Here is an 11,844-nt window from a genome sequence, read left to right on the forward strand (position 1 = left end):
AAAGAGGGAGGGGGGAGAAATGTGTTGGTGGAAAGTAGGGACGTACCCAGGGAGTCCCTTCTACTTCCTGTGAGCAAGTTTGCCTGAGTTTGGAGTGGTCATGGGCCAGACACCCCTGTGTACGCAGCCTGGGATGTTGACTTTGTTCATCTCGCCCTAGAGCTTCCATGGGAATGGCTGGGGAGGGGTATTTCCCTTCTTCTCCTGGGCCTGGCAGTGGTGGGATACCCTTAGAGTTGTGACACAGCCTTAGATTGCAGTGAGCATCCCGGTCTCAGCTTGGCTTAGTTACAAGACCTGCCTCTGGGGTGCTGAGTTGGGTGAGAGCCTGCACTCCTCTGGGAGATGTGAGTGCTCCTGTTCTTGGTGTCCCCTCACCCTTGACATATCCCAAAATGCCCAGGGATAGCAGACTTTGGAAATAGATGCCCTTGCCTCCCCAAAGTGAGAAGCTGTCCACTACATGGCCTCCTCTGGCTCTTGCCTTCTGAGCCTCTCTGGGGTCCTGGAGACTGTGAAGGGGACTGGGGCACATGAGATCCTTTGGCTTCAACTTCCGCCTCTCTTGGCAGGTTTGGAGGTTGTTGCCAACTTCATCATGGTTTGTACTCCTTTCCAAGGACTGAGAGCAACATGGGGGAAGGCTCTTGCTTCAGCTGGAACATTCATTTTAAAAAGTGCCTATTTATAAGTCAGAGTCTCCAGACCTTAGAGGCCTAACATCAGAAGATTGAGGGCCTGAGCAGGCCAGTAGGGACTCATGTTCTCCAGAGCTCTGTGGAGAGTGGGCCAAGGGGCACCTCTCACAGGGGCTGCAGAAGGCAGTGCTAGGCTTATGCAAACCCGACCTCTGCCCCAGGCCGACCAGCGTCCAGAGTGGAGTCAGCTGTGTAAACTGCAGGGTGAGGTATTTATAGCTCTGAGGCATGTGGGCCTGGGAGGACGGCAGGGCTTGTTCCGTTTATGGTGGTATTAACTGAAATGTCCACATATTCTTTCTTTAGTGCTGTACCAGCCTTTCCATACCTCAGTTTCTCCAGCAGAAAATGGCAGCTGTTGTGGTCCTTGGGGGTCCACGATTGTGCCTCTCTTCACCTCGTTTTTGCAGAGAAATAGACACTGTTCTTGTTATCAAGGAAAGCCAGCGAGCCTCCTCAGAGTTCTCCCTCTATTCTGTTCCCAGAAGACCACTTCTCAGGGTGCTGGGTGGGCTTGGACGTCAGATCAGTCCCTGCTCGTCCACTTAGCTCCTCAGTAATAGTGGTAAAATGGACCCGATGCTGCCTGTCCTGCAGGATGCTGAGAGGCTGGGGTGAGTGGGGCAGCAGGTGCTTGGTGAGATGCGTAACAGATAATATGAAAGAGTTAATCCTTATCCATCAGAGTCCATTACACCTGGACCAATATCTGGGCTGAATTGTAAGCTCCTGGTCAGGATTGTACATGGGAGAACATGTATGGGGCTCTTTTTTCAGGGTGCATCCGAGGAAGACTATTCTTGGTGTCAGAAATCATCAGGCTCCCCAAGTGACAGCCATTGGGCGGGAGGAAGAAGGGGAGAACAAGCAAGAACACAGAGGGTGAGCATGAAGTGTAGTAATGGAAACTGGGCACCCAGCCACCACCTTCCTCCCTTCTTCGTGCATGCGGCTGAGTCTTGGTGGAGAACTGTGCGCCTTCGTCTTGCAGCAGGCACCCTGTGCTCCCTTTCCATTCCATTGCATTCCCCCTTCGGAGCCCCATAGTCTCAGAGTCTGCCACTGCTGCTGAGATGTGGCACATGAGCCTGCTGGCCCCCTTCCCCAGACCTCTCTCCCCTGACTAATGAGGCCAACATGCAACTTCTAGGGCCCGGGAGAATAGAAGCCAAGAATGCAGTGGATAGGGGCCAAGTGTTTTTGTTGACATTGCTCAAGTGTAGCTTTGGGGAGCAGCTTCATTGCTGTAGTGGAGAAGTCCAAGGACGCAGAGGAGCACAGTGAAAAACACCAAGTAAGGGCCCCTCTCCAGAACCTCTTCATCTTCCTGTCTCCAAAGTGGGCCCTCTGCCCCTCCCCCTTGAATATAAGGGGAAAAGCTTCAAGTCATGGCCAGTGGGGCCAGCTTCGTGAGTTAATGGAGCGCAGGCGCCTTGCCTTGGTGGGCGTTTAGACTGTACTAGTCTTGTGCATTTGTTTGTGATACTTTGGTGGGTGATGCTTACAAAATACTGTGATCCTAGCAGTTTCCAGGAAAACCACCTTTATAGAAACAGCTATGGCGAGACTATGCAAACCCTAACTTAAAAGATGGGCACAGCTTGAGTAATGCAACCAGAATGGATTTACCAGGTGTTGTTGTGCTTCAGTTAAAGGGGCCCTGCTGACTAATTGGTTAACAATCAGCTGCTATCTGGTTGGTGGGTGGGTTGAACCCACCAGCTGCTTCATGGAGGAGGAATGTGGCACTTTGTGCCTATAAAGAGTGATCTTAGCAGCTTTGTTGGGCAGTCATGCTCTGCTCTGAATTCTCAGTGTGTGTTAGGATTGACTCCAGGGCCACTCTGAGGTGGAATAAACAATGGCTGTCAGCTATGGCTTCATGTTTCAGTTTCCTTATTTGATAAGTGGAGATAATTTTTCATTTAGGACTGTGGTGAAGATAGAACATGGTGAAGTTTAGAAAGTTCTTAATGCATAATAAAATTAGTTGAATGGAAGCTGTGGAACTGTTACGCAGTAGCTGGTATGACCATGGGTTGGTTCTGATTGTCACTTATTTACTGCATAGGTAGAGTGACCCAGAATAATAGTCTCTTCCTACCTCATCAGGAGTTTCAATGATGTATAATATTGTTTTACTTTTTTCTCATTGGAAGGGAAATGAATGCAATTCTTTGCTTTATCCTCATTATTTTCTCAGACGCTGGTCTCTGAATATTATATCAGTAGTCAGTGGTCAAGTATATTTTTGTTGAGATAAAGGTTTGTAGGCTTTGGAATCCAGAAGTTTTACCATAATAGCCCCTAATTCATGAAGATATTGAATCATTATGTAAAAAATATCTAATTTTCTGCTACAGTAGCTGGCTTTATTTTTATGTCTCTTAATTGATATCAGCTTTCTTCCAGAATTACAAGATCGTGGAAACTTGGCATGAGAGGGAACCTTGGAAGTCACTGGAAGGGAAGCCCTTGCTTCTTTGCAGCTCTTTAGGGTGTCCTCTTTAAGGGGACTAAAACACTAAAGGTGTTTTTTGATTGTGAGAATAGTAGGATGGTCACTCTGTCGGCCCTTCAGCATGACCTGGTGGATATCATGAAGGGTGGTAGATACCGTCTGTGCCCCTCTCTTCTCTAGTGTATTCTGTCACAGTCCAGTTTTAACAGTGTAGCTCATTACCCAAGATTCTTTTTATCATCACCCACTTAGGGAGTTATGTTGGCCTTGTGTCAAGAAGCTGCATTGCAATCCCAAGGTACTTGGTTCGAGGCCATCAGATGGTCCATGGGAGAAAGCTGGGCAATCTCCTCTCATGCAGTTAACTGCCTCTGAAAACCCGCTGGTTGGGTCAGCTATGAGTCGGTTCTGACTCTATGGCACATAATAGCACCATCACCCAGTTTGGACATCGTGTGTCAGATTGGATGTGCATCCAGGGACAGCTTTAAATCAAGGACATAAATACTCAAGTTCCCTCATTCCTTAGGTATCTGATATGTCACCTGTATTGGCCCCATAGCTCCAAAACGGATCAAGTACTAGTTAATGTTTTTTTTTTGGCAGTTGATCTGAAACACTCCATATATTACCCTCCTTCCTTGTTCTGCTCCACTTCCTCACCACCCCTACCTGGTGATCCATCAGGATCACCCCTGATTTAGTTTACTTATGCTTGAATCCTTATTCCAGGAGCTACTTCTTGGAGTCTGGGGCATCCTGCCTAAGGCAAAGGAGATGTCTCTCTCCTCCCCTTTCTTAGATCCTTACATTAGTGTGGTGTTAAATCCACATTTTAGGACTACCTGTTGACTTTTTAAGACCACTGAATTTACATTAAGGTTAAGCAAATTGTACAATCCTTGCTTTAATCATAGGTTATCTTTGGTATTGTTTTCACAGTTTGGGCTAAACTGATATATGTGGCTATAGGTTTGCATTTCAGAGTCTAAAGTTGTCTATTCTAGTTAGATTCTACTGTGTATAGTGGTTTTTTTTCTCTGTCAGTGAAAGAGTTGATATGCATAAGTTGCAATTGATTTATTTATAATTTGTTATATTCAACCTAAGAAAAGCTCAGTTTATGAACTGTGTACAGTCTTTGTGTGTCTCCTGTTGGTTTAGGTGAGGTAAGTATTTTGATTTCTCGCAACTTCTGTAAGTTTCATGTTAGCCATCTGTGAAGTGAGAATATATCTTTTAACATATATTTACTGAGTGATGCGTACTTAATCCCACTGGGAAAAACTCTGGAAGCTAGAGTACACACTTCAAAGCCATCTTACTTGTAGGGCTGTGGAGGTGAGGTGTTTAAAGGCTAATTCCCATCTGCACTGGTTGAGCACTGCTTCTGTGAGGTAGAACCTGTAGGAGTCAGCGGCCAGAGAAGGCCCCAGAGCATCGAGAGGCTGATAGGGTCCAGGCAGAGATAAGCACGTGTTGGCTGACTGAGGTCCTGGACACCAGCATTTCTAAATCCCAAGACTTCTGTGCTGTTAGTGATGTGTGGTTGTTTTCTTCTCCTCAGAGCTTGACTTCATGGACCTCCTAGGAGAAGACAGAAATTGGATGATAGGGAGGAAGCTGATGCAGGTGAACGACACTCTGACTTTTGAAGATGCAGGACTTCGGGCCAGCAAGAACTGCACTGAGCCAGGTGAGAGCGGTGGCTGCGTGTGGAGAGTGGCTGCTGCCATCTTTAATTAGGTGCCATCAAGAGCCAACCATCATGTTTTCTTTCTTATCTTTTTTTGTTCTAATCCAGAGTTTTACGTGAGAAACATTTAGGACAGATGTCTGAGAAACTTAGAGGTGAGATCCCAAAAGGCTTTCTGTCTGCTTGCATTCTTCTCCCAGTATGACTTGGGAAGAGATAAGTCAAAGTCAGTGATTTGACTATTGATCCTGTACTGATGTCTAATGTGGAGGTAGGAGGAAATTTGGGCATGGTATGAGTGACACTACTTCCTAGCTATCCTTATTATGGTTTTCTGAGAGTCAATGGAACCTTGTTTTCATCCCAGTAAAGACACCAAGGATAGAATCAGATTGTCATACGTGATGTGAATCTTCTTGGAAGACATGAATATTTATTTTGACAGTTGTAGTACTTGCTGTTTATTATGTCTTTCTTCCACAAAATATGTGAAACTTTTAATCTCTAATATTACCAAACTGAGAAAGAATACAGAAAAGAAAGAGAATCAGAAGGAGCTGGCTTAGCCAAGCCTCAGGGAAATAGTAAGTCCTGCTTTGGACTGATGAGGCCTCTGATCGTATAGACCAGGGCTTGGAAAATGATTTCTGTAAATTGCCAGATAGTAAATGGTTTTTATTTTGTTCTTATTATATTCTTTAACAATGAGGGGGGGGGAACCAACGGTTTTTTTTTTAAAAAAGAAAAGTTTGTTTCATCATACAAAAACAGGCTATAGATGACTAAAACAAGGCTGTGGTTTGTTGGTGTAGTTTGCTAACCCCCAGGTTAGACTTGGCAGCTCCCTGAGGCCTGCCGTTCTTGCTGTTGGCTGCTTTGGACCTCAGATATGCTTCATAACTCTTTATGATCATCCATATGCTTTGGGTGCCCACTTCCAGGCCCTGGGAGCTCATGGACATGTTGAACCTGTATCCGAAGGCTTGCTTCTTTTAATTAGGACTTTTAGAGTAACCTTGAAATATAGAAACTATTGCAGCCCAAAGAGCCATGGGACTTTGAGTACAAAAATTGTTTTGTGATACTGAGCATCTACTCTTTTTGGGGAGGTAGGTAGAAATGCCTTTCCTGACCCCTACTCCCACCATACTAGAAAGAGCTAGAAATAGATATCCTACCTCCCCCTCAAAACCAAACAAAGCAAAACAACCCCCTAAAACAGTGCCTAATTTATATTCCCCAAACTAGGGAATGCAGGGTTATTGTGGCTACTGCTAACCACCCAAAAGGGAAAACCTTGATGGTTATGGAAGCACATGGACAGCAGCATTGGCCAGAAGTGGAAGCTTCTTTGGGGGTTTAAGCGGCCAGCTGAGGAGGCAGAGGCTGCATGGTGAGAAAGGTTGGTCCTTTAGGACAGGCCTGGAATGTGGAGAGGACCTGGTGGCCATTTATTCCTGTACTGAGAAAGCTGCCCATTGATCTGGTCTGTATTCAAGTACTGTTCCACAGCAAATTGGCTGATGTTGGCTGAGATGTTAGAAGGCAGGGGACAGTGTGTCACGGAGCACAGTGCCCTCTTTGGTATAGGGGATGGACTTAGACATGGACAGTGGTCTGGGAGTGACCAGACTGGATGAGGTTTGCAGGACTAGCAGGGCTGGGAAGTGATGGACTCTTGCTTTCTCTCTGAGGAGTGTGTTTAAGGGGAAGATGGTCCAGTCTTGCAGGAGTAGCATCAGGAAAGCCAGTTCTCAGAGTGACTGATAGTGAAAAATAGCACATTAAAGGCTATTGCAAGGGAGGATTGACTGAGCTTTGCAGGTTGTAAAGAAAGTGTCTAGGTTAAGAAGAACAACCTAGATCCAGTGCCTGCTAGTTTTGGCAGGGAGGGAGGGGAAAGGCTTCAAATAGAAATGAGGAAGAGAGAAGGAGGCCATGCTGTGCTGAGTAGGCACCTAAAGCATATGGGGCTGGAGGGATATTTCCCACTTCCTCATCTACTCCCTAAGGTTACATAGCTGTGATTCTTGACAACACTCTGAAATCTAAAAGGGCAGTGCTCTTAGACAGGAAGTATTCTATTAGATTCAAACACAGCCCAGCCTACTTTCCCTCAGTGTTCACAGGAACCTTCCTTCTGCTTTCTGAAACTATATGGTACAAAATATCTTTAACTATACTGTTCAGTATGGGCCTCTTTCAAATAAAAGAAAATATGAAATTCAAGTTCTCAGTTGCACCTGCCATTTTCATGTACCTACTTGAAGAATGTGTGGCTAGAGGTTCCATGGTCAGGCGAATGACTGACAACGTCCATCATCTTTTTTTTTTAAAAAATTGGTTTTCATCCACTCGTTCATCAACATTCTGTTTTATAACATTAATTGCAATTGATCGATGACTTTGATTACAACTTCTCATCAAAGATTCACTTGAAAATTCTCTTGGATTGGCCTGTAACCTTTAGCTGTCACTGTGCTTATATCCAACTCGGTTGCAAACAAGTCATGCAGTGAATCTGTATGTTCTCATAGCTCTGTCCCTTCCTTGGCCCAGGACTCAGGTCTCCCATCTGGTTTGAATAGCAGCTCAGATGAGCAGAAACTGTGAGCCTGAGCTGAGGCTTGTGTCATTGGCTTTGAACATCTACTTCTCTGTGAGATATAAGAAACCATTCTGCCCTTTCTCAGGTGCTGTGAGAAATGGCAGTGAATTGATGAAGTGTACCCGAAATGAGGCTGGAGATAGAATGATAGAATTCTGTATAATCAATGATTTATTCATTGCAAATACCTTTTATAAGAAACATAAATACAGGATGTACACATGGATTTTACCTGATGGTATGCACAGGAATCAGGACATCTGTGGAAAGAATTTCTGGAGAGGCTCACTATCAGCTGTGAGAACTGGACCAGGTGCTGATTGTGGAACAGACTATCAACTACCATATGCAAGTTCAAACTAAAGCTAAAGAAGGTTAAATCAAATCCACAGGAATCAAAATTTGACCTTGAGTCTGTCCCATCTAAATATCAAAACTGTCTCTAGAACAGGTTTGAGGCCTTAGACACCAGTGAGCAAAGACCAGATGACCTGTGGGAGGATATCAAGAATATTATCCAGGAAGAATGCAAAAGGTCATTACAAAGACAGAATAAGAAGAAAAGGCCAAATGGATGTCAGAAGAGACTCTGAATATTTCACTAGAATGCTGAGAAGCCAAAGCAAAGGGAAGAAATCAGGAAATTAAGGAATTTAACAGAAGATTTCAAAGGGCAGTGCAGAAAGACAAAGCAAAATATTATAATGAAATGTGCAAAGAGCTGGAGTCAGAAAATCTAAAGGGCCAAACTTGCTCAGCATTTCTTAAGATGAAGGAACTGAAGAATAAATCCAAGCCTCAAGTTGCAATACTTAAGGATGTTTTGGGTAGAATATTAAAGGATCCAGGAGGTATTATAAGAAGATGAAAGGAGTATATAGAGTCACTGTACCAAAAGGAATTAGCTGACACAGAAGAATTTCATGAAGCAACGCATGACAAAGAGCCTATGTTAATGGAGGAAATTCAAGCTGCTCTAAGGAATTGACAGAAAGAAAAAGAAAAAAACAGGCTCTAGGAATTGACGGCGTACCAGTTGACATGTTTCAACAAACAGATGCTGTCCTGGATGCGCTCACCAAGTTGTGCCAAGAAATTTGGAGGACAGCCACCTGGCCAGCTGACTAAAGAGATCCATATTTGTTCCCTTTCCCAAAAAAGGTTTTGGACAGAGTGTGGAAATTATTGAACAATATCATTCATTAATATCACATGCAAGCAAGATCCTGCTGAAAATGAACCAAAAATGACAAACAGCACAACAGAGAACTGCCAAGTGTGCAAGCTGGATTTAGAAGAGGTGGTGGTACTAGGGATATTATAGCCGATGTTAGATTATCTTGGCTGAAAGCAGAGAATACTAGAGGAATGTCGATCTGTATTTCATTGACTATGCAAAGGCATTTGAGTATGTGGATCACAACAAACTGTGACTAACTCTGAGAAGAATGGAAATCCCAGAAAACTTGATTGTGTTTATGTGAAACCTATACTTGGACTAGTAGGCAGTCGTCAGGACAGAGCAAGTAGACACAGCATGGTTCATAATAGGGAAAGATGTGTGCAAGAGATGCCTCCTGTCTCCATACCTGTTCAATCTATGTGCAGAACAGATCATTCAAGAGGCTAGGCTCTCTGAGGAGGAATGTAGCATCAAAACTAGATGAAGACTCATCAACAGCCTGTGTTATGCAGATGACACAACTTTGCCTGCTGAAACTGAGGAGGACCTGAGATATTTGCTGCAACAGTCAAGGACTACAACCTTTAATATGGATTGAAGTTTAACATCAAGAAAACAAACAAAAAACCCACCTGGCTGATTGCCAGCATAATGATAGATGGTTAAGAGATTGAGATTATTTACAGCATTAGTTTGCGTGGCTCCATAATCAACACTCTTGGTACCAGTGGCCAGGAAATCAAAAGACTGGTTGCATTGGGAAAGTTTGCTGTCAGGGACCTCTCCAGAATACTGAAAAGTAATGATGTCAGTCTGTAGACTAAGGTTCTGTAGACTAAGGTGCGCCTGATCCAGGCCATGGCCTTTGCAGAAAGCTGAACCATGACTAGAGATGATAGAAGGACAATTGATGCCTTTAAGTTGTGGTGCTGGAGAAAAGAATTGAATATACTAGGGACTGCTAGGAGAACAGACAGATTAGTTCTGGAGAAGGTGAAACCAGGCTGCTCTTTGGAGTCAAGGATTCTGAAGCTCCATCTTTGAACATGTTGCAAGGAGGGACTGGTCCTTGGAGAGGGCCATCATGCTTGGGAGGGTAGAGGTACAGTGCAAGAGAAGAAGACCCTGGATGAGATTGATTGACTAAGGGACTGGGGTAATAGGTGTGGGTATTTTGGAGATGGTGTGGTTGGCACACAAAATAGAGCAGGGTTGAGAGCTGTTGTTCATAAGGGTGCTATGTGTCACAGGTGACTCGATGGCACTTAACAACAGCAACAACAACCACCCAGTTTGAGCTAGACTCTCAGACTGTTGTACTAGAGGCTCATCGTGGACTTTACACCATGTGCCAGGGGATAACCATTTTGCTCATAATGTAAGTCTTTGCTCAAGATTTCTAAGGCAGTTTTATCCAGCTCCCAGCCCCCCCCAGAGAAAGAAGATGTGGCTCAACCAACAGGCTGTATGTTCATGTGGTCTGAGTTAGATCAAGGGATGGTGACGTTCACGCACTGTCTTCCAGTGTAGACATCTTTTAAGTCCTCAATCATTGTGATGAGCCAGATTCCTCTGAGAGAGTCCATTTAAAACAAAATCATAATGAAAAAATTGGCACAGACAAACATGACCCCAATTACTTCATCCCCACAGTTACTATGTTCAGTGGTGCTGGAAATCTGCTTCCCTATCCTGCTAAGCAGATATGCCAAGATAAAAACAATTGCTCTAGTAGCTTAATGGTAAGGAATTGCCCTTCCCCCTCAAAGGCAGGTGGTTCAAATCCACTAGCTCCTTCATGGAGAAAGATGGGCCTGTGTAATTTACAGCCTGTGAAAAACCCCTGGATCGGCTATGCTTCAGCCCCAACTTGATGACACACAACAGCAGCAGCAATATAGCCATCTTTGTAAGTTACGCAGAATTAATATTGTTGCTCCATTGGAGAAAGATGGACAGTCTTCTCCTGTGCTCTTTATTGCCTCTGAACAGCCAGTGGAGGGTCAGCTATGAGTAGGATCTTTGAAGGTTTATAAAAACAACAAGAAGTACACCTCTCTGTCCCTTACCTGTAGGAACCTGAGAGGCTGAAGCTGCAGTAAATGAGCTGTTGGGCCATTTCCCAAAATGGTACTTGCTTTCCCTTAAGATAGATAAGCTGCTCTGGGGTTTTTTTGCTGGTGGTTGTGGTGATGTCTGTGCTCAAACGTCCTAGATATAGAGGTTGGGAAGTGAGTCGTGTGGGTTCTGGACTGACTCTCTTCCTACTTTGACGGATGTCAGCTGCAGAAGTGCATTATACAGATAACAAGTTGGGGTTTCCTCTCTGCCTGGGAATGATAATTGTTTAACCAAGGACTTGCACTTTGAGGAGCTAAGATGGGCTATGCAATGTGAGTAATGGTACCAGTGTCACAGACAGGAGTTAATTGAACTGTTGTCAGAAAATGCACCTCCTGGCCCTGTGAAGACAGGGCTTCTCAGAACCGCTGCGATGTTGGTGCAGTAAGGCTACTGATCCGTGGAGGGTGTGGAGTTCCACTGCTCTGCTTGTTACCTGGTTAGACATACTGGGCTAGTGTGTTCCTCAGAAGTCCATTTCCTCACTTACAGGTTGAGACCTTCTACTAGTTGACCCTCCTATCCCTTCCTCTAGGAAGCTTTGGTGGCGTGGTGGTAAGGAGCTGTGCTGCCAGCCTGAAGGCACTTGGTACAAATCCATTAGCTGCTCCACGGGAAAAAGATGGGTCTCCTATGTGATTTACTGCTTCTGGAAACCCACTGGCGGGTCAGCTGTGACTTAGATCTCACTTAATGGTATATAACACCCCTTCCATTGCATAAATCTAGTAACTCCAAGAAAATTCAAGGAGAGAGATTTATCAAAACTTGGTTAAAATTCTACTCGTCTATTTTCCTTAATAAATTTTACTGTTTTCAGAATTTCATGTTTTAAGAGCCCTTCTCTCTCTCAGAGTGCACCTGGTTTGGGGAACCCAGACACTGGACACCCATTATATCATGGTGATGCTGTTTGTTAGTGGTGTGGCAGCAGTTGTGAATATATAATGTCAAATGTCACCTTAAAAATGTGTTCTTCCCCTTATTCACTGTTGGTGGGAGTGTAAAATGGTGCAACCACTGTGGAAAGCATTGTGGCGCTTTCTCAAAAAGTTGCAAATAAAGATACCATTTGAC

General features: G+C 44.4%; 1 protein-coding gene across 1 annotated transcript in view; it reads left to right on the plus strand.

Annotated features, from left to right (window-relative positions):
• The first annotated feature begins 4,734 nt into the window (after positions 1-4,734).
• LOC102846976 (sodium/potassium/calcium exchanger 3-like) overlaps positions 4,735-11,844 on the plus strand; it is a 724,594-nt gene continuing 717,484 nt past the window's right edge. Inside the window, exon 1 of the mRNA XM_006895646.1 lies at positions 4,735-4,855. Coding sequence (XP_006895708.1) covers positions 4,738-4,855 — 118 coding nt within the window. The 5' untranslated portion in view covers positions 4,735-4,737. The remainder of the gene's footprint in view (positions 4,856-11,844) is intronic.

Source organism: Elephantulus edwardii, unplaced genomic scaffold (assembly GCF_000299155.1).
Source record: "Elephantulus edwardii isolate Elephantulus edwardi_28Jun2011 unplaced genomic scaffold, EleEdw1.0 scaffold00172, whole genome shotgun sequence".
Classification (NCBI taxonomy): Eukaryota; Metazoa; Chordata; class Mammalia; order Macroscelidea; family Macroscelididae; genus Elephantulus; species Elephantulus edwardii.